This window comes from Lygodium microphyllum, chromosome 26 (assembly GCF_053477565.2).
Source record: "Lygodium microphyllum isolate KBCC chromosome 26, Lygodium_microphyllum_v1.1.10, whole genome shotgun sequence".
Lineage (NCBI taxonomy): Eukaryota > Viridiplantae > Streptophyta > Polypodiopsida > Schizaeales > Lygodiaceae > Lygodium > Lygodium microphyllum.
Window position 1 is genome coordinate 53,677,305 of NC_141160.1, and position 27,830 is coordinate 53,705,134.

Consider the following 27,830-nt stretch of genomic DNA (forward strand, 5'->3'; position numbering starts at 1 on the left):
CTTTACCAAATCACTTGGTAGAGATAAGTTTGTTTATTTTAGAGAGCTACTTGGAGTACAGTAGTTGACTTAAGCTTGAAGGGGAGTGTTAAGAATCAAGCTCACCACAGAATTTATCTTATATAGTTATTGCTAGTTGTTGTCAGTCATGTGTGTGGCAATAACTGAGTCGGTCAGACTCAACCACAGTTTGGTAGTACGGTCAATTAGTGACCTAGTTCCTTCAATTATGTGTGACTTAGACTATGTGTGTTACACTTAGTGAGAATGATGGAATAAGAAAACAATTAGAGAGTACACTACACTCTATTGATAGCTCTATCTCTTTGCCTATCTCTTCCTCTCTCTTTTGACATGATAGAGCTCTCAAGTATTGACAAGCGACTACTTGAGGCGATTGTTGGTCACTCCAAAAGGCCAAAGTCTCCCAAAGATAAAGAACCTTTGTCACCTAAGCGCAAGTAGAAGATCTACCAACAATAGCCCTGCACTACTACTCAATTGACAAAAATGATTTACAAGGGACAATCCAAAAGGCATCAAAGGATTGACAATCTCTCTTTGAGAGTGTTGTTAACAACACAACTCAAATTTCTAAGAACGAGACTACTTCCCCTCAATCCATGGATCCAAGTGCATAGTTATCTTTGAATGCCAAGCTTGACCAATCCACTATATTAGAAGCTCCTACTTCCAATTCTAAAGTGTCACAGCCCTTGGTTGTGACAAGACTATCATTTCAATTGGAAGCATATCTCTAGTGTTGTGACGTCACAAAAGGACATGAACTCTAGCACACACTGCACAATGAATTTGATGATTTACAAGTTCTGTTCTTCTTGGCCAAAAGCTCCAAAGCATTTAAAGCCTAATCCAATCAATCGATCCATCAAGGAGGAGAGTTAAAAAACATGGGATAGCACAAAGATCAATTGATGAATAAGAGCCTTAAGGAATTGAAGGACACAATGTTATTACTTGGTCATGCATACATTCATGCCAACATTGAAATTCAAACCAAAGAGCATTACAAGCTCTAAAAAAGGCATTTATCATGATCAAAGCAAGCATAAATCTTTTGGTGCTATCCACCAATTGTTGTAGGAGAAGTCACGAAGCAAATGACCAAAGCAAAGCAGGATACACATCCCTTGATTCCCATGTTTCACAATAGGGATTGCAAGGCAAGCATTGAGGAAGTTGTAATATTAATAGGGAATGAAGATCAACATAGTGCATTTGAATAAAATCGGTTTTCTAGCTGGGGTCTAGTTGCAAGATATGGTAGTCACCTCATGAGTATTGCTAAGCAAAGAAAGGCTCTCTAGACTTCAGTGCATGATCAAAATATATAGCACTACATCCTTGAGAGTGCTCTCAATTGTCCACATTGTCAATCTTTATGAACTTGTTCAAAATGATCCCTTGTGTGACAAACTTCTTTTGGAAGAATAATTATATATTGTGAGTCCATTGGGACAAGGCAACATGATTGTTGATGTCATTATATACATCGTTTGCCTCACTCGAGGCCTGCAAATTCTTAATACCTATGATTCTCTTCAATACCATCCCAAATTTTATGAATGATTTATTCCAAGGTAGAGTGACACAGCCCTAAATATTTCATTTGCTTCTACTACAACACAAAATGAATGTTCATCAAATGACATGTTGCAAAAGGATGTACATAAAACTTCAACTAACAAACATATAGTAGCAAAAAGTAGTGCACTTGAGACTTTATATCCTAAGCCCAAAGCTACTAATGTCCCTACTAACCCAACCCACTAGTCAGACCAAGTGGAGGTGATTGAATCCCTAAACACTTCATAGGAGGTTGCTCAGGTTCACCTTTAGATCAATGCCACTAAAATTGATCCACTTTTGCATATGAAATCTTTGCTAATATGCCAACAATTAAGTACAATGGCTACTCATTTGACAAATAAATATGATTTCTCTAAAGTAGAATGGCTACTCCAATTTGATGCCAAATTCATCATCGATGCCAAGTTGTTTGTAATGATTGATTTAGGTCTTGCTAATGATGAGGTGATTCAAGTTGCTTCCAAATGGCATCCCACTTGGGAAAAGAGTGAACACCTCTTTCGCAAAAGCCTCTCAAGATGAGTATATTGAGACCCTCCCTCAGAGCAAATGCAATCATGTCAACTTATTACTTATTATGTGTAACATCTCCCCCCCGTGACCCCCGTGCCTTCCCCCATAGGAAGTTTCCCCCTTCTAGATTTTTGAAAATTTTTTGATTTTTTTTTTAAAAAAATATCCCTCTCTCTCCCTCTGTCGTGTGCATGGTGGGGAGAGAGAGAGAGAGTAGGAGTAATGAGGAAAGGGGGGCATGCAGCCCCCCAAGTGGCGGGAGGCACTGCCTTACCACCTCTTCCCCCCCCCATACCTCCCCCTCCTCCCTCGACGACACAGGGAGACTACGCCCCCCCTTCCCTACGTCGCCACCTCTTCCCACTTGCGGCAGTAGCAGCCGCCCTGAGGCTTCGACAATAAAAGCCACCCCCCTCCACGGTCACCAATCGTTGCGGGCCCCCTCCTTGGGGCTTCCGGCCAAAAGCCACCCTCCCCCCCCTCTGATCACCAGACGCTGTGGCCGTAAGCAAAAAAGCGAAGTGGGAGAGAAGAAGTGAAGGGAGAGAGAGAGGGAATAAGAAGAAGAAGAAAAAGAGTAGGAGGAAGTGAGAGAGAAGAAGAGAAGAAGAAGAAGAGGAAGAAGGAGGGAGAGAGAGAAGAGGAAGAGAAGAAGTGAGAGAGAAGAAGAGAAGGAGAGAGAGAAGGGAGAAGAAGAAGAAGAAGAGAAGAGGGAGAGAAGGAAAAGAGGTAGAAGAGGAAGAGGAGAGGGAGAGAAGAGGTAGAAGGAGAGAAGAGAGAAGTAGGAAAAGAAGAAGAAGAGGAAGAAGAGAGAGAAAGAAGGAGAAGAGAAGAGGAAGAAGAGAGGGAGAGAGAGAGAAGGAGGAAGAGAAAGGAAGAGAGTTGGAGACAAGTTACCCCCTCATCGACAAAGGATTCCCTTCCTACGACCTTTCCCTCCCGAACTGGTCATCCCGAAGGCCGCTAAGGCCCGGACTACCCAAACCCCAAGTAGAAATGGCTCCCAAGAAGAAAATCATGGGAAGCATAGGTGCCAAAGCTACCGTTGGTATCGGTAATGCGAGAGAGCCGAGAGGAGCGACCAACGCAATAAACGCCCCTACGAACATGAATCAAACCTAGGTTCTTTAAGCGTTATAGTTAATTTATTTCTCATGGAATAGATAAAAGGGTTAGCTACGTGCATGGAACAAGGACGAGTCGTAGGATTTTTGTTTACTCTAAGTGCTCGGTTGCATGCGTGAAATGGTAGAGTATGGAGTTCGCATAAGTTTATATGCATGAAATGATAGCTTTTACACACATAAAATGATAAGGTTTTCACATTATTTCACATAAAATAATAGCTTTAAAACTAGTTCAGTGCATGAATAATCATTTAGAATTCATGCTTCACGATCATGACTAAAAGAAACACATGAAATGATAGTTTTCGATGGATAAAAACCTAGACCTTCATGGGATCTGGTTCATTAGGAATAATTATAATTGCCTGCGAATTGTTTTATCAATCATGCTGTGGACTATCGCAAATGGATTCGCTCCTAGCTTAATTGAAGCTGGTGACCTAACCCTAAAAGGATTGTTGACCCAAGTTATGCTTGGTTGTTTCAAAAGGTTGTAAAAGTGTTTTGATACATCCAAGTTAAATTCTAGTTGTGCATGCAATGGGATTGCGATGCCTTGAAGCAAGTGGTTGTGCATTTCACTGTTTGTTAATGTGGTTTTGGATGTTAACCCAAGTGGGGTGTGATTGATGATTGCATGGCCAGGTCTGAGATGAATGATTGCCATGGAAACCAAAGGGATATTTTCCCTAGTAATTGTTTTTAAGCTGGTTGCTTCAGCTGTGGTTGATTTCCTAAAGGGATAATTAAGGAAGGATGGCGCTAGCTACCCCCTGCGAACTGCCAAACCCTAACTAAGGGGGTTGTGAATCTGCGCCGGGAATGTGGATCAAACCCACCGCGAGAGGTCTCTATGTGAAAATTACTTGGCATAGGAGGACGCTTGGGTGCCAATGGGGGTCTGGCCATAAATCCCAATGCCTCCGAGTCCTACACAAGCGTTCTACATGACTCGAGATGGGATCTCAAGGCCTTGATACTAGTTACAAGGCGGAATCTTGGTAGGATAAACCTTCAGGGTTTGTTGCCGGAAGACGGAAGGATTTTTCTACGGAGGTAGAAAGGAACACTTAATTCTCTTGTATGGGCAGGAGACAAACATTAATCTGAAGATAAGTTAAGGAAGTGTTTGATCTTGTTTTATCTTGTCTTCGTGTTTGTGCCCTAAATTATGTAAAGGAACCTGTGACTAACAGGTTAATTAAGGAAGCTGCTTTTATGTGTCAAACATAACGTGGTAGGTAATTAGATAACTAAAACAACCCCCGAGGGAAGCGTGGTGGATGTGACCAATGGGTCTATCCTACGGAAGGGTAGTCTCAGTTAGCTGAGAGCTTTCCTCAAACATCAGTCTATGACCTTAGACAATGTTGGCTAGGAACCCGGACTTCAGGTCTCGATCCTAGTTGGCAGACTCGAGAGACCCTAGTTGGCAAACCCCGTGTCATTCCTTGGGAGTACCGAGCGACGTTTTCTAGATATATCTCTTGATGGACTACTAAGATGTGTCCCGTGATTTGAGGAGCGGGCACGTTACATTATGCTTCTATGACCAAAATCAAAGAGAAGTCAATATTAGATCCTCAACTTGAGGAGAATTTCCATTCCTCGAGCCCATCCTTGAAGAAGTGGTATTCTTGTCAACTTAAGCTTGCTAACAATGGAAATTGACTTATGACAAGGGCTGGGCAATGACATACAATCAATACACTTCAATATGACCAAACATACTACAAGACCCCTTCACTGTGGTCTATCATCTTGGCTCAAAATTTAGACACGCCATAATGGTTGTGATGTCATCCATTGATTGATAAATATTTGACTGAAGAGGAATTACATATAGCTACTTGCTTTGCATGACCTTTTTTGCTTTACAATTTGATTATTTACCTTTATGGACTTGCCACCAAACCAACCAACTTGGATGCTTTTGCTTGATTGGATTATAGCCCAAAATTCTACAACTTGTGGATTCCCAAAGTAGTAAAATGGTGACTCTTGTACATAGTTTACCTTAGTTAACTTGTACATTCTTTATTCTTTTGCTCAATGTGTTGCACTAGCAAAAATTAAAGACCCTCCGACTTTTGGAAGAATGCTACATCTTAAATGAGGGCAAGATCAAAGGTACGAATGCTAAACTTTTGTTATAGGTATGATGGAAGACTACAATAAAGTTGTCATCGTTTTTTTCTATCTTTTTCGCTACATGGTACTCTCAAAGTTTCACTAAGTGAATGCATGATAAGAACAGGTGCGAAAGCATGCAAAGGACTAGCCATTCAAGACTTAAAGACAATAGTAGGTTGCAAAGCACATAAAACACTAACCATTCAAGACTTAAAGACAACACTATAAGAAATGGAAGCATTCCTTCAAGATTCAAGTTATCGACACATCAAAGCAACAAGATAATATTGGAACCTCAAAGCAACAAGATAATATTGCAACAAGAAAAGAGAACAAAGGAGAAGAACAAGTATGCACTCATATGAACTGCACCGCACCTAGGGGTCCTCAAATTGGATGCATCCAGTGGCTTCAATTGGCTAGATCCATCTCTAACCCTCTATCCCTTTTCTTGTCCCCCCCCCCCCCCCCCCGAAAAAAAAAACCCATGGCACATCAAGGTTAGGACATACCTAGAGAATCTCGACTTGCCTTGTTTAGACTTATCTCCCATAGTCGCTTGCACTTTTTCCCTTTCTCCTTCATTTATCCCAAAGCTAGAAAATCCACTTTTGTACATGCAAGAAGATGTACTTCAAGCAGAAAGGGACCAATTACTTCAACTACTACATGTGTTTGATCCAGCGGAGACTCGTGTGCTTTAAGACCTTATTGGATTGGACTTGACCTTTTGTCCATCTCATCAGTGAAGTCTCTCCAATATCTTCATCAAGAACTTCCTTTTTCATCCACAACACTACTTCTTTCCACGTTTTGCAATGTAAGATTCCTTGCTTCAAGAGTCATCGTCCACAAAACCCATGAAATAGTCTTCTAACTATGTATTAGCCTATGTACACACATGTACTCACATGGTATTTGCACCATAATGTATATGCAATTTTGGGTCCTTGACTATGAGATAATACTTTAGGCTTTTGTGGAGTTTGACTTATAATCTAAACCACCAATATTGTCACGTACACAAGGCAAATAACTAGCACTTTCCCCTTGTATGTGAATGCATGTGAGGTTTTCCTTTGTTAGTCCACATTTCGTGGAGACTTGTGAGCCATCAATTCTATTTCAATCTAAAATCCCCCATCTTCTACAACCTCCCATCCATTTCCTAATGACTATTTTAGTTCTATTCATGAGAATGACCATTCATTAATTATACTACAAGCACCAACACCACCATTTGTAAGTTTTGTCACCAACGATATACTCAACTACCATCTAACATAGTGCCAACCAATGATCATTCAAACCTCCAACAATAAGAACATCATCTTTATCGTCAAAAACCATTCTTCATAAGTATGCCTCATTATTCTTTCATCAGGAGTACTTCTTCACTAACCGTCCTAGCATTGTACATCTCCAGTACAAGCTCCTCCATGCTACTTTTGACATAAGTGCCATGGGATTTGCACTCATCTTGGAGAGGGATAATGTTAACAACAAATATGAAAGACCAAGAGTCAAAACGAAGTCAATGCATTGAATCCAATTGTTGTTATTATTGAAGCTTCACTATGTTATGTTTGGGTACTTATAGTACTTCATGGGCACATTACTATCATGAATGAAGTGAGAGGGGGAAGAGAGACACAAAGAGAGGTGGGGAGAGAGGGTCTTTTAATGTCCTTTTTTAATAAGTTTTTAATAAGAGATATGGAGACAAACAAATAAAGGGAAAGGGATAGAAATAGCAAGGAGGATAGATAAAAATAGATAAAGATAAAGAGAATGGGAGAGAAAAGGAATTGAGAGAAGTAGAGAGATGGTAGAGAGAGAAATAATGGGAGAGAGAGGGGGAGGCAAAAAAAGAGAGAGAAAGGGAGAGAGAAAGAGGGGTGAGGAGAGATTCTTTTGTGAGAGCTAGGATCAATCCCCTACGCATTGTGTTTATCACATACAATTGTATTTGTCACACTCGTAATTGTTGTGTGGGTTGTGCACATGGAAATGTCATTGAAATAATGTAGGCTAGGTCTAATTAGGTTAAGATGCAAGCATGCTCAAGCATTGACTAGCCTGGATTCCACAAAGTGTGTAGGACTAGTCGAGATCCCACAAAGTGTGTAGGACATCTAAAAGAGCATACAAACCCTAATTCACAATTGTGGAAATCCTAAAACACAAAAGGGACACCTAAAACAACAAATGAAGTGCCACCCTAGAGAAGGGGACTGAACATAGCTCTAATCTTGGTCTATATAAGGGTGGGTGGTCTCAGTTGTATTTACCATTTTGGCGCACCCATGTTGCGAAAGTTCTATTAGTACAAGTATTGAAGCTTTCTATTCACTTCTTCTATTCTATTATCTTGCCTCCATGGTTGAGAGAGTGGGAGTGAGGAGGTGTGTTGAACAAGGGACTAAGGGGAGGTGAAGCTCTATATCATCTTCTTTCTTTTCTTCTTCCTTATTAGCTTCTTTATCATTGGTGTACTTGGCAGTGGATGCAAAGGAGCGATGGCATCGGATCATGTTACTTGGGTCATGGAACCATATTCTAGCCTTCGAGAGATTGGACTATGACTACAATGCATGAAGGTAAGATGGGTGATTTCACTATATCTCAAAGATATTCTTATCTTCTTGCTTTTTTAGATGGGAGAGAAGGATGCATGATTAGTTAGAGTAGAGTGTCGGGAAGACAAGGTGAGAGATTGTTGCCAAAGCGAGCTATAGGTTTTGAAAGAATACATGTCCATCCAAATTCTTAACTGTTGTGCATTTAGTCCAACAAAAGAAGCTAAACCTAGCCCAAAGTTACACTTTGTCATGCTCTTTTGAGTGGATAAACATGTTTACGATTAACCAACAAGTATGGCCAAATCATATGATGGCATCACTTGCAAATGATTATAGAGACGATGATTAGCTAACATCGAATAGCTAAACTTGAACTCATAGAGCTATTTATAGTAGCATCTACCTAAATACATTCTTGAAATCAACTTTGTGCTCGTAGATTGGAAAAGAGCCAGTAGACTTGTTCTTTTCTATATACAAGTGTTCCTTTAACAAAGTATGAAAATAAGAGGATAGAGACATATATAAGATACACACATTGATCCTCCCAAGTTAAAATATATTTGCTAAAGAAAAGGGGCCCCCCACAATAGCTAATTGTGAGAAACATGGTAGAGTGGCTCATTTATTACTCATAATAACCCATTAAGGGGCATCAAGTAAGACTAAGAAAGGCAGTGGCCTCATCTGACACATGGCATCCCATCTCCATGTAGAAAATTAGAAGAGAGGAGATAGTTGGAGGATGGAAATGCCGACTTTGTGAGTAACAATGGCATTCACTTGGCACAATAGGCGCAGAGACAAGTAGTGGAGAGCTACATGATTAGATCATGCCTATGACAATCATGGGGGATGGTGGATTGTCCTACAACTCACTCTCCAAATCCTAACAATTTTTCTTAACTTTGACCATTGCCCTATTTAGCTTACTTGCTAAATCTCTTCTCCTTGAGCGTATAATCAGGGCCCACCTTCCTTTTTATTTGATTGCTCTTTCTTAAACGATTCTAAATTTGTCAACTCTTTACAAGAAGGTTAATTAGATGCTGTCCAATCTCTGAGTAGAAGAATCAAGTGTGGGATCAAAGCCATCACGAAACTGTAAAATGGTATCGTGGTCATAGAAAATGCCTCAATTCAACTAATCAAATGTATAAAATGTGTGATGTATGTTCTTATTGAGTATCCTAATGATGATTGTCTGGTCTAGCTCTTACAAGGAACTAAAAGTTTCATTAAAATGAAAGAATGCCATACAATTGTAGCTATTAAAATGCTACTAAATGGGAATGGTTTGCTAAAAAGGGATGCACCTACATTGACCTATTTTCGAGCTCTTCAAAAGAAGTAGAGAAGGGAGGTAATCCTAGTAATTGAAGGTGAAGGAGGGAATAAATTATCAAACAAAGTATCTATAACAATAGTATTTGTGAGACACTTGGGTGGCATTGTTGGGATTGCCTTAGAAGTGGAGACTAATTACGAAAAAGTTTGTGACATTTCCTAGAACTCATAGTTGCAAAGGTGGGGGAAGAAATAACGGCTTTGTTTGCGAGGCCATTTTCAGAATAAGAATTACATTTTCTTCTAAAGAACATAAAAAAGGGGAAATACCCATGGCTTAATGGTATACTTGCTGATGTATATGAAGCTCTTTGGGGAGTGTGTGGTAGGAACTTATGTTCCTTTGCCAACATGAGAATAAATCATATTTTGGGTGAAGTGAATGAAGGAATGATCAAATTGCTCCCTAAATCCTTCGTTATAATTAAACCAAGGCAATCATAACCCATGAATATGCTAAATGTTACCTACAAGCCCATGTCTAAAGCTCTCTTAGAGAATAAAGTTCTTACTTGGGAGAGAAATACATAAAGCTTGATATGAGTTAGTCTTCAAGTGCAAGATCCAATATGCAATACTAAAATAGTGGTTCCTATGGGGCATGCCATGGAAAATGGTGGACAATTTTGTGTTGCTTAAAACGATGCCATGCTTAGATGGTATTTTTTGATAGCAATGATGCAGAATGTGGTTTTTGGACAAGGGCTTTGCAACATGGTGGCCACCTTGTTCTCTAATGCTTCAACTAAGGTAGGAATCAATGGCTATATCTCTCACCCCATTCAACTTAAATTATCTATTTGTCAAGGCTACCCATTGGCCCCACTCCTATTCATAGTTCTTGATCCTTTGTTGTGAATGTTGAATTGTACAATTCAAAGTGGCTTGATGTGAGGTCTACCTTTATCGATTCGTAGACAATAATTTGAGCATTTTGATTGTTGATAATGTTAATATTGAAGCTATTCTTGAGGTATTTGAGGTTTATGCTAAATTTTCAAGGGAATGGGTGAGCAAGCCCAAGTCTAAAATGCCTTATTGCCTACATGACACACCTGACTGGACTAATACCTTTGGTTTCAAGGTCCTAAAGATAGGGGAAATGTTCAAATATTTAAGAGCACTAGGACTAATAGTCTCCAATTCAAACAAGATGCAATGGATCGTAAGAAAAGTGGAGTGGAAAATCACAAGACATGCTACCTTGCCTATAAGCTTTGGGGGGCCACCTCATCATATTGGATAGAATCCTTTCTCTAGCAATCATGTTTATCATAGTAGTTATCCCATTTGCTAAGGTATAATGGGACAAGGTGGAGAAGATTATGTGGTCTTTGTTGTGGGGTTTTGGAGAGGTTGAGAAATGCCACTCAGTCTTATGGGATTTTGTCACCTCTCTTATGTTTAGTGGGGCATTGAGGCTAGAAAGAATTATAGACAAAGAAAAGAGGCTAGTGTTCAAGTTACTTGAGATTAATGAGCCTTTGGATGTCAACTCCAAATTTGTCGTATGCACAATAGGGCTACTTGGTGGGTAGTGGTAATCACTTAATTGGGAGGATAAGATACTTGCTCTAAGCACTAAACTAAAAATCATGGGATATGACGTAATTAAGAGATTGCTAGAGCTTTGGAGGAGGTGCTTACAACAATTGGAGTGGAAGATAGATGAAGAGAGGAAAGAAGATGTTGCATTGTTGCAATGCCTATGGACCTTTCCATATGCCTATGAGAATAAAGGCACCTCCCCAACTAAGGATCCCAAATATGCTTGCAAAGCCGCCAAGAAAGGATTGATATGCTAGATGGATACATAATATCCAAACATCAAGGAAGTTTTAAAAATTCTACAAGTATAAGATATGTTTACATTTTTTCACACCAATCAATGGCTTAAAAAATCTGTTCTATTCACATTATTTAAATTTGATTAAAGTGGACATGTTTACACCATGAATGATCTACAATTTGAGTGTTTAACAATCATTAACAAAATAAGACATGACATCTTCAACTAACATAACAACACTATCAAGGGATCACTAGATACGTAGCTCATCCACAAAGTTGCTTATAAGTACAACACATGTCAAGGACCACTCATATACACTTAGTAGCTCTTTCAACAAAGCTACACCCTTATCTTCACATAATTAAAAAACCACATGACAACTAAGAATGATTAAAATGGTCATGTTGACACCATGATTGATCTACAATTTGAGTGTTTAACAATCATGAACAAGATAAGACATGCCAATGTTGTCAACTTATAGACACAAGCAGCATTGCAGAGAGAGAGAGAGAGAGAGAGAGAGAGAGAGAGAGAGAGAGAGAGAGAGAGAGAGAGAGAGAGATTTCTTCAATTTTATTTAAAAAAAGAACCCTTCTTTCTCGAAAAGTAAGATATCCACACACATAAGCCTTGAAGTAGGCCATTGAACTGAAGTTATACCGTGGGTAATTTTTTTGGGACAAGCACCACCTTCTCACCACACCATTGAATAAGCATATGCCCTAATAAAGGGCAATGCTAACAAAGCTACGTTCTTATCTTCACATAATACCAACACCATATGTCAACTAAGAATGAACCCTAATGATAGGCCTCAGATTTGAAGAGTTGCCCAACTTGTCATTTAGAAGGCCTTAGAGCAACTCCTGAGTCCCCTTTTCTTTTTAAAAAGGTGCGAAAAAGTACATAGTTGACTTTTACCAATGCTCATAAGGGTGTGCTATAGTAATGGTTGGGGGATCTTGATCTCTTCTCAAGGGGAAAGTTACCCCAACCAACTTAGCACTTTGTAGGTCTTATTTTTCCTATTCTTTAAAGGGTTTGAGTCTTTCTCTCATTAACCATCAAATTTAGCAAAAGACAAAAAGAAAAACAAGCATGAGATGTGCTCTTATCTAAATTTGCAATCATTCTTATAAAGAGCAAGAATACTTCCTTGTAAGGTAAAATCCCTTTGAAGGGTGTTGCAACCTTCAAAATTAGTGGAAGAGAAAAGGAAAACCTAGTGGTACATTTATTAATTCTTACTGGGCAATGCTCCACCATACATTATTTTACTACCATTCTTCTAAAGAGTAAGAAGAGCTTTTAAAAGGTGTTGCAACCTTCAAATTTTAGGCATGTCCAAGTGCCACTCCTTGACTCACATGCATTCACATTCTCTTGGGTCTCTCTCTTGGCTGTGTCAGGGACGCTAGGCCAGGCTTGGATATATATAGACAAATCTTTTTGTCCATACTCGCGACAGGAGGGGCTGTGGGAGTGTGTGGGCTGTGTCTCCCAAGCTCCATCGTTCCTCCCTTCTCGCCCACTCACATCCCCTTCACACAAACAGTGCTTTGTATTCTGTCGCCTTTTTCTTCGGCGGAGCCTTGTGATGCAATGCTCTCATGCATTGCCATGGCTTCAGTCCAATACGGATCCTGCTCGTTTCTCGTCCAGGCCTCTCCCTCGATCGTATGGACCATGCCAATCCCCCCTCACAGGCCCCATGTCAGCTATAGAGTACTGCCATGAAGCTAGATCGCTCAATCCTTAACCTGCACAGCAAGAATGAAGACCATTGTGGTGGCTGGGACATGCAGTGGGGTTGGGAAATCCACCATTGCCGCAGGCCTCATGGCTGCATATTCGCGTCGGGGGCTGAGAGTGCAGCCCTTCAAGATTGGCCCAGGTACGTGGTTGGCATTTGCATGTAGAAAATGAATAACTTGTTATATGGTGAAGGAAATGAACACAGTTCACTACAGGGCCTCTGCACCTCTATCAAGGCACATCTGAATGTTGTGTGCATCCGAGGTATCATCATAAATTTGTGTACACACTTGTGTGCGTGTTCTCGCAGGTGCACAAAATGCATTTTGTTTGGACAGTAATTCCATGTTCGCTTGTTTCAGATTTTCAGGATCCCATTCACCATACTGCGGCTACTGGTCGACAATCCTACAATCTCGACATGTGGATGCTCAGCAGGTAAAACCTTCGAAGCAAATTGTGTCTCAAAATCTTTTGGTTTTTGATGAGTACATGGGGGATTCTAGACAACAGTTGACTCATGTGCTTATGAATCGGGGGTGATCAGTTGTTGGGACCATGTTTCTCCCCACCTCTCTTACGACGAGCAAAGTTCTCACTAAGTAACTTTGGACAGCTCTTGTCAGTTTTGCAAAGCAAATGCTGGGTGTCGGAGGGAATCACAACATTAGTTAGCTCCTTGTGCTTTTAAGCTGTAAGCCTTAGAAAATGCACTTGGCCGACTATATTTCAGCTGTTTAGATCAACCTAAATTGGAACTTTTGTGTTTAAAAGCTCTACACACAAAACACATGCAAATGAGCAATTGAGATATGGTTTTGAAGGCTTCAATTTATATTGTTTACACCTTTGTAGAGCAATAACTAATCAGCACTTGGTTTGGTGCTTCTGAAAACTTAATTACAGATCTGAAATCTGTACTTCTGCATGGTCATTTTTGCTGATTGGTACTTGTTTGTACCTTGATCACTTGGGTGACAGTTTGGGCTTGCATTTGCTAGTTTTTTGGTCACATTTGGGCTGAAAATCATGGCTGGCAGCAATGACAGCAGTAATTTGATGCACATAAAGAAGCTTGAAGGCGCACATAATTTTGCAGTGTGGCAAAAACAGTGCTACAATATCCTGTTAGAAAAGAAGCAGGCAAAGCCGATCAAAACCGAAGGGGCAAAGCCTGCGGACATGGATTAGGACGATTGGGATGAGTTGAATGAGCTTGCACGCTCCACCATAGAGCTATCGATTTCTGATGCCTTGCTCTTCAACATTGAAGGTTTGGATTCTGCATATGCTATATGGACTAGACTGGAAGAATTGTATGCACAGAAGAGTGCTGGAAGCAAAGTATATTGGCTGAAAAAGCTTATGGATTTACGTATGAAAGAAGGTACAGCTATGTCTACTCACTTGAGTAAGTTTAACTCCATTTTCAGCCAGCTGGTTGCCTTGAAGTTCATGATTGATGAGGAATTTAAGGCTACTTTCTTGCTTTGCACTCTACCAGAGAGTCGGGATACATGCAGGACTGCTATGAGCAATTCTAGTGTGATTCTTTTGTATGCTAATGTAGAGAGTGCTCTATTTATGGAAGAGATGAATCGGCAGAACAATGCATCCAGTAAGTCTTCTAGTGCTTTGCATACTAGCGGCATATCACAACAAAAAGGCAAATATGATGGCAAGGGACGTAGCAAATCACGTGGCAAAGATGTTGAATGCCATCATTGTAGCAAGAAGGGTCACTTTAAACGTGACTGCTACAAATGGAAGAAAGAGAAAGGAAAAGGCAAGAAGACAGATGATAGCAAGGAAGAGAAGGACAATCAGTCGAAAAAGAGCAGTGTAAAAATTGAAGAGGTGAATGTAGTCACTTATGACAGTGACAGTGGGAGTGACGTACTCTTTGTCTCTTCACACCTTGGTGCACATGCTTTACTTGTAGATACAATTGATGACATGTGTACTTGGATTCTTGATTCATGTGCTTCCTTTCATGTCACTTCTCATCGTGAGTGGTTTTCCGCCTATATATGGGGTCGATATGGTGTTGTCCATCTTGGGGACAACTATACATGTGAGATTGCAGGTATTGGCAGTGTGCTGTTACAGTTTCAGCATGGCTCTGTCTCTACACTTCAGCATGTACAGCATGCACCTCAGCTCAAGAAGAGCTTGATTAGCACAGGGCAGCTAGATGATGATGGTTTTCATACCACCTTTGGTGATGGAAAATGGAAGATCTGTAAGGGATCTAGGGTTATTGCCAAAGGTTGCAAGAGTGATACTTTGTATCCATTTCATGTATCTAGTGTGCGTGACCATGTTGTTGCTGTGACCGAGTAGCCAAGTGTTTCTTTGTGGCATGGCTGGTTGGGACACATGAGTCAAACATGAATGAAAGTGCTTTCTCGTTTGGGTTATTTGCCTTGTCTTCGTTATGCTGATTTTGAGCATTGTGATCATTGCATTTATGGCAAACATGCATAGACCTCACATAAAAAGTCTCTTTCTTTGAAATCTTCAACTCTGGAGTTAGTACATTCGGATGTATGTCAAATGCCAGGATTATCTTTAGGAGAAAAGAAATATTTTGTCACCTTTGTCGATGATGCTACACGGAAAGTATGGGTTTACTCTAGTCGTAGCAAGGATGAAGTGCTTGACAAGTTTAGAAAATTCTTGGCATTGGCTGAAAATCAGACAGATAAGACACTTAAGTATCTTCGCTCTGACAATGGTGGGGAATATGTGTCCAAGGCCTTTCAGACATTTTGTGACAGCAAAGGGATAAAGAGGGAGCTTATTGCCCCTCATAATTTGCCCCAAAATGGAGTTGCAGAGCGTATGAATTGGATCATACAGGATAAGGTCCGAACGATGCTGTCTCATGCTGCATTACCCCATGGTTTCTGGGCAAAGGCTGTTATGACAGCCGTTCACTTGATTAATCCGTCACCAAACAGGTCTTTTGGGGGGGGGGGAGGGAGTTCCCCAAGAAGCGTGGTCAGGCAAGCCACCTTCATATGCTCATCTGAAAGTGTTTGGTTGCGAGGCTTTTGTGGACATTCGTAAAGAAAAACGCAACAAACTTGAGTCAAAGTCCTGTAAATGCATTTTTCTAGGATATGGTGACGAGGGTGAAATGGGGTATAAATTGTGGGATCCCAAGAAAAGAAAAGTAGTACGCAGCAATGACATTATTTTACGGGAAGATCGCATGCACAAACAATCCGAAAAGACTGAGGAGGTCCGTAGGGTTGTATTCTGGGAAGAAATACCTTTTGGACATCAAAATATGCCCGCTGTACAGTAGCAAATACCTGCTGTAAATGAACTTATAAATGCAAGAAATGATGTTGAAAATGATCAGCCAGCTATTGCCCATGAAAATGAGCCATTACATGTGTAGGAATAGCTAGGACAGCAAGTTGTTAATGCTGATTTGCAGGCTGAAATGCCAGGACAGCATGCTGAAAATAGAAATTTGCAAGAACAGCTAGCAAACAATGACCATTGGGTTAGGAGATCGTCTAGGGCTAATAGACAACCTGGCAGGTTTGTTCTTGGTGCAATTGATGTGGCTGATTATGTCAGGTTGACAGACTGTGGTGAACCGTCTTGCTTCAAGGAAGCAATGGACAGACAGGACAGCAAGAAATGGGTTAAAGCCATGCTGTCAGAGATGGAATCTCTTGAAAAAATGGCACTCGGGACTTGGTGCAGTTGCCTAAAGGGCAGAAAACCCTTCCATGCAAATGGGTTTACAAGATGAAGGTCACTTCTGGTTCCTCACCAAAGTACAAAGTAAGATTGGTTGCAAAAGGGTACAAGCAGGAGCATGGAATTGACTTTGATGAGATTTTCTCTCCTGTAGTCAAGATGACTACATTGAGAACCATTTTGGACTTGGTTGCAGTTGAGGATATGGAGCTCATATAGACGGATGTAAAGATTGCGTTTTTACATGGTGATCTGTATGAAGACATATATATGCAATAGCCTGAAGGGTTTGTTGAACAAGGGAAGGAAAAAATGGTATCTAAACTGAAAAGGAGTTTGTATGGGCTGAAATAAGCACCAAGAGAATGGTATCATAAATTTGATACATTCATGCAGTCCCAAGGCTTTCATAGAAATCAAGTGGATCACTGCTTGTACACCAAGAAGGCAGTAGATGGCAGCCTGATTTTCAGTTCAAGGTTCAATATTCATTCACTGCATAGTGTGTTTATTGCATGAGCATTGTATATTCAGCAGTCATATCATTTCATTTATTTTCTGTGTTCAATGTCTCTAAGTTACCCTAACCCTAACTGTGTTCTTTTATCAGTTTGTGCTTTGTCGTACGATTGTTATTTGTGTTTTTGTGTTAGGGTATTTCTTTTCACGAGGTATGAGACATAAGGGTGTGTAGGGATTCAAAGATAGAAACAAATGAAAGAGGAGTTTTGGAAGAAAAGAAGACTCCTATGATTTTATTTCATAGAGCTCAGCAGGGCATATACCTTGACATACACGTAATACATCAGCTCATAATCAAATCAAGATAGATACATCCATGAATGTGGGATGATAGCCCAAGATACACAGAGGCGATAGCTCAGCTCATACACAATTACATATCATGATCTCTACTGACTCAATCCGTATGCTGCTGTAAGTATTCACCTCAACTCCTTATGTAGACATTAAACTAATAGTGGGAGATGGCAAAGATCATCCACCGTAACCAAGACAAGTAATTGGTAAACCAAAAGCACTTGCCAAATCCCTGTCAAGGCTGTCAAAGCACATCAGCCCTGTTATTTCTGTGTATTTGCAGCAGTCAATTAAGAGCCATAAGAAGTTCAAACTCCAAGATAAATTTGCTTGAAACTATCTAGACTATTTCTAGTACTGTCAGAGACCCCTTTTGGGTCAAAAGCTCTTCAAAAGAACTACTTTGATGCATCCAAATCAAAAATCATGCAAGCTGCCCTGATTTTGACAGTTTATCACAGCCAAGAACAGCCCAAATTAAGTCCTTACATGGCTAAAAACTCCTCTTGGGTGGAACATATAAGTGCCCATGCTCTCTGGGACTATGAACCAAGTATAATCCACCATAAAGTGATTGAAGAGAGTGCATGAAACCCATATACAGCATTCAGCCCTGTTTTGCCCTGCCATAAACAGTCACAACATCCCACAAATGGAGCTCGAAGCTCGTAGACCAATCCACCAATGATTGAATGGTTAATCTTCCATTGTTAGAGGCTATGTATCTAGCAGATGATGACATAGTTGGTTCAAAGAGAGAAGAGGATAATCAAAAGTTTGTCTTCAGCCCGGTATGCTCTGTTGTTGGCTGTCAAAACAGTCCCAAATCAGTCTACTAATGGTCCTCATGACACATAGCACTCCTTCCATGGGCAAAGATGAATCTTCTATTGGTAAAGTCCAAGATGCAAGCATAAGAAGCTATGGACAGCGCAGAGAGAGAAGAAGAGAACAAATTTGAGTATTCAGCCCTTAAAACCCTCTTCTACAACTGAGAATATAGTAGTACACTCCTTGGAAGAGAGTCCCTTTGCATGAATATAAAGTCATTTTTCCCCATTCCAATGGTTGAGAGCTTCCTCCTCACTTGCCACTTGAGTTGCATGGCCCCCATTAGCTTTCCATCCCTTTTTCTCCACAAATGGGACAATACCATGGCACCTCTCAAAAGAGGCTGAAAGTTGCGTTGAAGATCTTGGCCCTACTCCATGACTCCTTATCTACCACTTAACTCTCTAGTGAGTCATTTGAGCAACTAATCAAGGCTTAAAGTCATACCACACACTAGCATGACATGTCAAGTGCTTCCCAAGGCCATAAGCTAAGTCAATCTTCGAGTAGACCATCATTACTTGGTGAAATAGACAAAAACTCTGTTGTTGCTATCTCCAGTTAAGTGTCCATTTTCACACTATGTACTGAAACTCCTTCGACATCCACCCCCTTCAAACTTGCACATCCTCTGGCATGTGCAAGAGTATTTTATTTCAGTAGATTCAGCAGAGTCCTCATCCATATCCATATCATCCTCATCCTCTTCTTCCACACTGTCATGAACAAGACTTGTAATTAACTCATCTAGCTCATAGGTTGTAGATTCCCTTCACTTGAAGAGTTTAATCCTTTTACTAGCCATTGGAATCCTTAATGCAGTCCCATCCAACTCATTGAGTGAATAGGTTGCATTATCATGCACCACTTGTACTACATACGGCACAAACCATCTCTTTGACACCTTGTGAACAGCACTGCGCTGATTATCTAGGCAGCTATCATATAGCAGCACCCAGTCTCCCTCCTGTATAGCTCGTGGCTGGAGTTTATGCCGTTTATCAAACCTTGCTTTGTTTTGAAGCCTTGCTGTCTTGAGCTTCTCCACTGCTGCCCTTATGTCTTCAGGGCTTCTCTCTAGCTACCTTATGCGCAAAACGAGAAATGCTTCTCTATCCAAACCCTCCTCCCATGGTAAGACACACCATGTAGCAGTTGTCTCTTCAATAGGCACAATAGGCTAGTGTTCATACATTAATTCAGCACGCATGAACCATGTGACAGCATTGTGAGTAGTCTTATCAGCCCATAAAATGAATGGTAGCATTCTAGGCCATTCCTTAATCTTCTCCCTGCATGATTTAGCTAGTGACTTTATGATTGGTAGGTGTTCTCTTTCGCTGTTGCCATTCCCTTTTGAATTGTAGGATGTAGTCAATGCCAACTTAATGCCTATACGTGAGAAAAACTCAGGAGCCTCATCAGCATCTTGTTCACCTTTGTCAGCTATCACCTTCCCCACACATCCATATCTACAAAATACCTCCTCCAAGAAAAACTTGCACACAACTTGAGTAGTCTTTGTGCTTAGAGCTTTTCCCTTGAGTTGATTTGTCAGATCCTCTTGTGCAAGCACAAGATAGTGCATATTCCATAGACTTGTAGGCATGGTAACCAAGTCTGCCACCCATTTGTAGTGAATAGATAATGGGTAAATCGGTTCAAGTTCATCTTTGTGCATCAATATAGAGTATACTGGACAAACACTACATGACTCTGCAAAATGAGCTACATCCTTGTACATATTCTGCCACTAATATTCTCCTTAATCTTTTCAAAAGTACCCCAAACACTTTTGTGTCTAGCCCATAAGCTTTCATGAAATTCTCGCATCACTTGCTCTTGTGTAGCTTTATCTCCTAGCACACACAAAGGCGCTCCTTTCCTTTTCTTGGCACGTTTTCATAAATACCCAGCCTTTAAAAAGAACCCATAAGCTTTTCTTGATTCTCTTAAACTCTTCTTTAGACCATTCAGCCCTCTTTGACAGCATGCTGAGATATTGGCCTATTTTCAGCCAATCATTTGTATAACTATGATGTTCCATCACTGAAGCATAACACCTATGATGTTTCCTTTTTGCTGTCCATGCTTTTGCTATAACTGAAACCACTTTTCTTGCTTTTGATTTGTCTATTACATGAGCATTCCCTACATGTGTATTTGCTGTACCTGCTAACTCCAATGTTGTCCTTGCATTAAAGACAGTTGTACCTGCATTTACAACACCTGAAAATTATCTTTTATCATTCCCTCTTTATCTTCAAAACAGGCACGTGAAATCATATCAGCTATCGGATTCTCCCTACCTGCAATATGCTACAAATCAGGGTTTAGTGATTTAATATAAGCAATCTAGTGTAGCATGGCAATATCCGGGGTTGAGCAATTAGCAATCATGCCCAAAAGAGGCAAACGATCAATCTCTACCACTACATGAATACCCATGAAATATTCTCTGTCACATTTTAGAGCGGTGACCACTCCCCAAAGCTCTCTCTTCACTTGTAGATACCTCCATTGTCTCTTGTTCAATACTTTTCTCCAAATTTAATAGCGTATTTATTTCCTTCAGCATTATCTTGATCCACTGCCCATCCAATACCTATAGGGCTCGTATTCACAGTATGAATGATAGGTCTTCTTGCCGAATAATCAGCTTTCTTTAGTGTCGGTGTAGAATTCAGCAACTTCTTCAACTTTCGAATAGTTTTTGTATGTTGCCTCTCCCGATAAAACATTTGCTCCTTTCTCTAGTTGATAAAGGCTTTTAGCCACATGTGCAAAATGAGGGATCGAAATCAAATAAAAGACACATGTGCGTAAAAACCTTTTAACCTCCGAGACATTGGAACACCTCTCTTGTATCTTGCTAATCCCATTAATTTTAATTGGCGAGGGCTTTTGACCATAGGGACCACATATGTGCCCTACAGTCAACACCTCCTCAACACCAAAAAGGCACTTGAAAGAGTGAGATGTACTTCCTTGAGTCGAGCCAAAACCTTCTTAGAGTCATGTATATGAGCAAAGACTAATAACATGCATCCCTTCTTCATCTATCTCCTCATTCTTTGCATGTACTTCACATCCTTTAATGGGGACATCGTCAAGGAAAGGGAAAGGCATAGTCAATTGTGGAATGTGCTTCCTCAAAACCTTATGCATAGCATTCATCATGTGAGCAGCGAAGTTAGTTGCTCCCTGTGGAAGTGTACACATGCGTACCAAGCCAAGCAATGTCTTCATAGTTGCGATATCCTTGCTTTCTAATGCACGTTGAAACTGATCATATCCGGTGTACAAATCACCCATAGTGTGACATGCCCGCCTATTGGCTATCCAAGCACGTTTTGGCAGTCCATTGAGAAGCGAATCTAAGCGTTGCCGCTCGGCACTCTCGTGGAATGTCACGGGGTTTGTCGCCTAGGGTTTCCCGAGTCCGCCTCGCAACGGAACGTTTGTGCTTGAACCCACTAGGATGGACCTAAAACTTGAGTTTCTAGTGGTCAAGGTCTCCTAACAGCATTCTAGCGTTGGGTCCTAGATATTCAACCTTACGTGGAGTTACCCGATCCGAAGCAGATTCATACCCCACTTGGTTCAAGGAGAATGAGAAACGAGAGGGATGCGTCGCTCCACCTTTGTGCCCGTAGGGCATAATCTCATTCCGGTCCCCTAAAATGGCATGAATCGGGTATTAACCCGTGCTGCCTAAAGATCGAACGACGGTAAAATTTTGTGAGAAGCCTCTCAGTTCTCTGGGACCACCCTTCCATAGGATAGACCTGTCGGGGGTTTTGCCCACCTGCTTCCCTCAATCGGCGTATTTTAGTTATCTAATTAGCCCCTATCACATTTATGTGCGACATTTAAAAAAAACTTCTTTAATTAAGCCTTTTTGGGAACAGGATTCGTTCACGTAATCTTATGGCACTGACACGAAAACAATTTCAGAAAGGTTCCTTAGAAGTAAACTTAATGTTAGTATTTTAGTTGAGATACAAGACTTGTTCAAAAGGGACAATATCCGCAATCCGTGAGATGCACCTTATTTCCTCCAAGATTCCGCCCTTGCACTCGTAACAAGGGCCCCCGAGAATCTATCTCGAGTCATGCAGATCGTTTGAGTAGGACCCGGAGGCAGGAAATTTACAGCGAGAGCCTCCCTTGGTATCCAAGCGTCCTCCTACATTCAAACCAACCCGTTGAGAGACCTCGAGTTTGGTCCACATTCTTGGCACGGCTATTTAGAACCCCCTTGGCTAGGGTTGGCGGTCAGCTGGGGGTGGTTTGGCGTGCCCTCCAAGAGTTCAACTTGATTCATTATTTCCATTTCCTTTATGGGTTTGGGTTCATACGATCTTTTTACAAGCGGTGTTCCTAAATTTACAGGCACAAGCAATGGTGCAGGCAAGTGCTCAAGACATCTGCTAAGGTGGAGTCCCTATCTTTGACGCTTAGCGTTTGTCCTTCTTGCGTTGGCGGCAATTTCCAATATCCTCTGAGGGATAGGGAATACCTTCTTTTCGACCCCACTCCTATGTGATAGGAGCGAGCAATCATGCAATCGGATCTATATCCGATGGTAGCTGTCTTAGCTTGCTAGCCTTTAGTCTAGGGTTCTTGTCTTGGAAAAATGACACTCGAGTTCTCTTGTGTTAACATCGAGTTATGTCATGGTTAAAGGTGATATCTTCAGGGTTGTTTCAGCTCTATCCGGGCTAGATGTAGCATAGAGACCAATGAGTGTTTTACTTGTCTCCAGGTCCTCCTATGAATGTAACAATAGTTTGACTCATTTACTTTTAAACCCCAAATAAGTCGAGTTAAGCCCTGTCCTTGCGTATACAGGATTCATCCTATTGAACTGCCCTGGGCAATTAAGTTTAGCACTTCATATGCGTGTCTTGGAAAGCTCGGAAGGTTCCAAGGAAAAAATTCCCTCTCTCTCTCTCTCTCTCTCTCGCTCATACTCAATTTTCTCTTACACTCTCCCTCTCTTTTCTCTCACTCTCCCTCTCTTTTCTCTTACTCTCTTTCTCTCTTTTCTCTCACACTCTCCCTCTCTTTTCTCTCACACTCTCCCTCTCTTACCAATCGGACAGCAGGGAAGAGTAGTGATCCCCGATCCCCTCCTTTACACCTAGGGGCTTTTATAGTGTATTTTTGGGGGGGGGAGAATGGTATGGTATGGCCCCCCCCCCCCCAACATACCCATCAGGCGGCTAGGTGGGTGGCTGCCATGCAGGGTATGGTTGATGCCCCTCTTGCCCTCCATGCCATCCTATCATCACTCGGCAGCCATTGTCCATCCTTGCAACTCATCCTCTTCCAGCTGGAGCTCCCCCACGGCTGCTCGTCATTATACGGCAGCCCCCCCTCCGTCCACCAGCTGGCGGCGTGGGTAAAGGGGGAGGCGTTTATTATTATTATTATTGGTTAATTAAGGGGGGGGGGTCATATGGCGAGGCATGGAAATATTACACATAGAGTAAATAGCCTTGCCAGCAAAGGCTTTTGCAAACTCATCAATGACATGACCTACACCCACATTCTTGATCGTGACCTTGTTGACTAGCTGCATATCTTGTATGAACCGCAATGCCCTATTCTTCTTCGGAACAATAAACCAACGATTCGAATATGGAGCTGAAGATGGCTCCAATATCCACATCCTAATCTTCTCATTTAAGAGACAATTTAAGAAAATGAATAGCAAGAACACAAAATAAAATAGAGAGAATAGACTTAGGAAGTGGAATCCATATAACAAAGCTCAAGAGTGGTATAATGGTATGGGCTGAGGACAGCCAATAGATTGCAACAATCTTTCTCTCTCCAACAGAAGCAGTGTTGTATTTGATGAATGTTCAATAGTGGACGAGGGACTATGTGTATATAGGAAGAAATAAATACATAATTAAATGCAGTTGGCCAATGTCTGATGTGGGCCAAAAATACTAGTCAGCCAGATTTAATGCACCATACTCAGAATTGGAATGCACTCTAGAAGGATGTCTTAGCACCCATAATATGCACTTCAGCACCCAGGATATGTACATTGCTAATAGATTCGCCTTGATCCTATATTGGAGCTTCAAAGGCTTTCCTAAAACTCAACCTCAGGAGAGGTTTGCAATGTTGTTCAAGACTATGAATGTTCACCCACCAAGGTAGTAGTGAAACACTATGCAATCCAACCCCTAGAAGCTCGATATATAGATACCAAAGAAAAAATCTACAAAACAACATATAGAAACAATTATATCGAGATGCTTTCAAGCCTACATGAGAATGTAGTGGAAGAAGAGAAAGAAGGTCTAAAAGATGAGTATGCAGTGGAAGAAGAATGAAGAGGTCTAGAGAAGGGCTTAGCCTATAGAATGACTAGCTTCATTGAACCTATCGTAATATAAAGAGGCCTAACTAGATGTTAGTGTAGAAATTTAGCTAGATTGGCCTAGAATACTAAACGTAAAGAAAAGTAGCTTTGACTAGCCTAAGGATCCTCAGCTATAGAGCCGAATGGGCTCACCAGTAATCTTGGCGCCTATTGGTATTGGGCCATAATTGCATCCCCAGAGCTGGCATTCCATACCACTAGCGCACATTGTCCCAATGTATAGATGTGACGGTCATTGGGCCTGAAGTCCAAGAGTGGTGATCACACACCGAATGACAATGTGCAAAATGGGTCTTGAGTCCTATAAATAGTACTTAGCTTCCCTAACCCTAAAGTGCCCTTGATGCATTTGCGCTAGGTCATTTTATGACCCAATTTTGTGACCAATGTTGCGGGTGCTGATCCAGATGTCCAAGGATTGGTGATGCAACTGTGGATCCCTTGGCCCTTTTATCAGTTTTAAAGGGGGATTCTTAGGATTGTGAGGAGCTCTTTCAGAGATGCACTTCTTCACAGGGCCTTGTCGAGCAACCAAAGTCATTAGATGCAGCCTATCTCAGCTTGGCAACCAGTCCCACAACCTGTTGACTCCTCTCCAGCTGATGGTGACCAGATTTGCTGCTTCCACACCTTGTGTTTTGGTGGACAGGATCATCTGCAGCAGCTGACATCATCCTCCATTATGGGTTGACTGCATTTTATGCTGATTCTGGCCTCCCAGCATCTCTTGAGGATTACCTCAGCTGTTGCCTACACCTGCAGCATCTGTGTTTGCTGCCTGTAGGTATGATCATCCACCATCATTTGCATTTCGGATTGCTGTTCTCATTCCAGCCAGTTGCCCACCTCCTAGTAGCCGCCTCTAGCCAGTCTACATCTGCATTTTGGTACTGCAGCCCCTGGAGATCACTTCGTCATTACCTACAGCTCATGAGGACTGTGTTTCACTCCCTCTGCTGCTGCTGTCCATCATCATCCAGTGTCTTTTTCGGACATCCCTTTGCCTAGAGGACTGTGTTTTGCTCTCTCCACAGTATTCTCATCTGTAGGTGCTGCTGCTTGATTGGTCAGAACAGTGCAATCGTGGCCAAGCCTTGTCTGACATCATCGACTTGTCTGTTCTCACCTCAGTACCAGTTCTTGAGACATGGAGCCTTGAGGCTCCTCCATTGTATCAGCATTATACATGATTCATTATTTCATTCACTTTGTGTTTCTGAGTTTTGTTACACTCTCTGTGTTTTCCTTGCAGACCCTACTGTTTATTTATAGGCCTTACTCATGCAGCAGCTACTTTCCCTTTTCTTTGAGCCACCCTTTCTTACTGCTACCATGGCCATTCCGTGCCCTTTAGTCCTTGATGTGGCTTTGCCATATTTAGCAGCTCCCTAGCTTCAAGTTTTCCAGTTATTTGTTGTTCCTAACTAGATATATTTACTTTTGTCTCCTGCAATAAATCGTAGGTTCTTCTGAAGTTTCACTTAGAGTATGTGTTCAGACATTTTTTGAAGAAGTGACTAGAAGTATATGCATTGCACACTGTCAAAGAATCAAAATAATGTGTAACTAACACACAAATTTTTGTGTTTCATGTTTTTCTGACAGAGAAGCAAATCTGACTTGCTTTGGTCGATGCATGCCAAACACTGATGTAGCAATTGTTGAAGGAATAATGGGGTTGTATGATGGATATGACGGGAAATCAGAACAAGGTAGCACGGCTGAAATGGCGAAGCTTTTAAGTGCTTCTGTGCTTCTTGTGTTTGATTGCTGGGCTCTTGCTAGAAGTGCAGCTGCTATGCTCCGGGGATACACAACATTTGATCCAGATGTGAAATTTGCAGGTGTCATACTGAACAAGGTTATGAATCCTATCTATCTTTATTTTGTTCTTTGTTTGATTATCTGTCCAGGAAAGAGGTATCTGTTATCTTATGATATGACACAAAGAAATCTTTCTAGGTTTTCTCTAGTGGTTGTCTTGGGTGAAGCATAGACCAGAAAGAAAATTCAGTTTATTTTATAGATTTTCCTCCTCACTGCAAACTCGAAAATATCTCTATACAGAGGTCACAACAGCTCCAGTGTGTCCGATCTAAGTTTCCCTTTGGTTGTCAGAGCATAGATTCAGTTTATTTTCTAGATTTTCTTCTCCCTCTGCTTAGATACACAAATTTTCTTTGTCAGTTTTTGTGTTTTGTTTCTTGGGCTTTATGACAAGTAAAGCTTGGTACAAGTGGTAAACATTATATCATGATTTATGTACTTGCAGGTTACTGGTCCGTCTCACACATCATGCCTGAGGCAAGCTTTTTCTTTGGCAGACTCAAATATTCATGTATTTGGAGGAATACCAAAAATTGCAGAATTACAGGGATTTGAACAGAATGGTTTGAGAAATTGGGATAAATGCATTGCTTACATGCAAGAACTTGCAGATTTAGTGGAACTTTATGTAGATCTGGATGCTGTTTTGGAAGAGGCAGCAAGTTGTGACCCAGAAAGCAATTTTGAAGCTTTTAGTAGCGAGACTTTATATCGTATCTCTTCTCCAAGTTGCTCCTTTAGCAAACATGTGCGCATTGGAATAGCACAGGATGCAGCGTTTTGCTTTCACTACCATGAAAATATTTTCCTACTACAAGGTTTGTTTTGATTTGGTATTTTTTAAATGCTTCTCATGACACTTTTATTAGATGCCGAGTTAAGAGTAAGAAGGCAGTTTCCAGTTTTAATTCCGAGTTCTTTTATGCTTCTCAGGATACTTGATTATATGCTTAGTTTAATGGTAAGTATTCATGTTTCCACTTTTTTAGCTAGTTTAGTTTTAACTTTTTCTTCTTTTCAGTCTCATAAGGTGTAAAGGCTTGTGCATTTGCTTATGGCTTAACAGTTGGATATAGTCAGGTCCACCTGAAAAACCAGCAAGGAATTGATGTATCTTTGAGGAGTGGCATGGATCTCCAACTGTCTTGCTGTGGGCTTTTTGCAAGTAGGTCAAACGTTGCAAAAGATCTTTGCAACTGTTGAGCTCTGTCATGGGTAATCACAGAATTCAGCTGCTACTGCTGGTAGTGTGCTGGTGTGTCTGCCTGGTCAAGCCTCTTAGCGCCCCTGTTTGATTATGTGTCCTGATTCTCCAGAGTAGTTTGTAACCATTCTTTGCGTGTGAATCAAGGATGATTCTCGCA

At 41.1% G+C, this 27,830-nt stretch overlaps 1 protein-coding gene across 2 annotated transcripts in view; it reads left to right on the forward strand.

Annotated features, from left to right (window-relative positions):
- The first annotated feature begins 12,489 nt into the window (after window positions 1–12,489).
- LOC148013279 (uncharacterized) overlaps window positions 12,490–27,830 on the forward strand; it is a 56,071-nt gene continuing 40,730 nt past the window's right edge. The window contains exons 1-5 of one of the 2 annotated variants that reach the window (XM_087668192.1): window positions 12,490–13,002; window positions 13,226–13,301; window positions 26,245–26,351; window positions 26,433–26,500; window positions 26,912–27,284. In XM_087668192.1, the coding sequence (XP_087524318.1) occupies window positions 12,882–13,002; window positions 13,226–13,301; window positions 26,245–26,351; window positions 26,433–26,500; window positions 26,912–27,284 (745 nt within the window). In that variant the 5' untranslated portion in view covers window positions 12,490–12,881. Of the gene's footprint in view, window positions 13,003–13,225; window positions 13,302–26,244; window positions 26,501–26,911; window positions 27,285–27,830 lie in introns of both variants that reach the window. The other variant, XM_087668191.1, reaches the window with a different exon arrangement.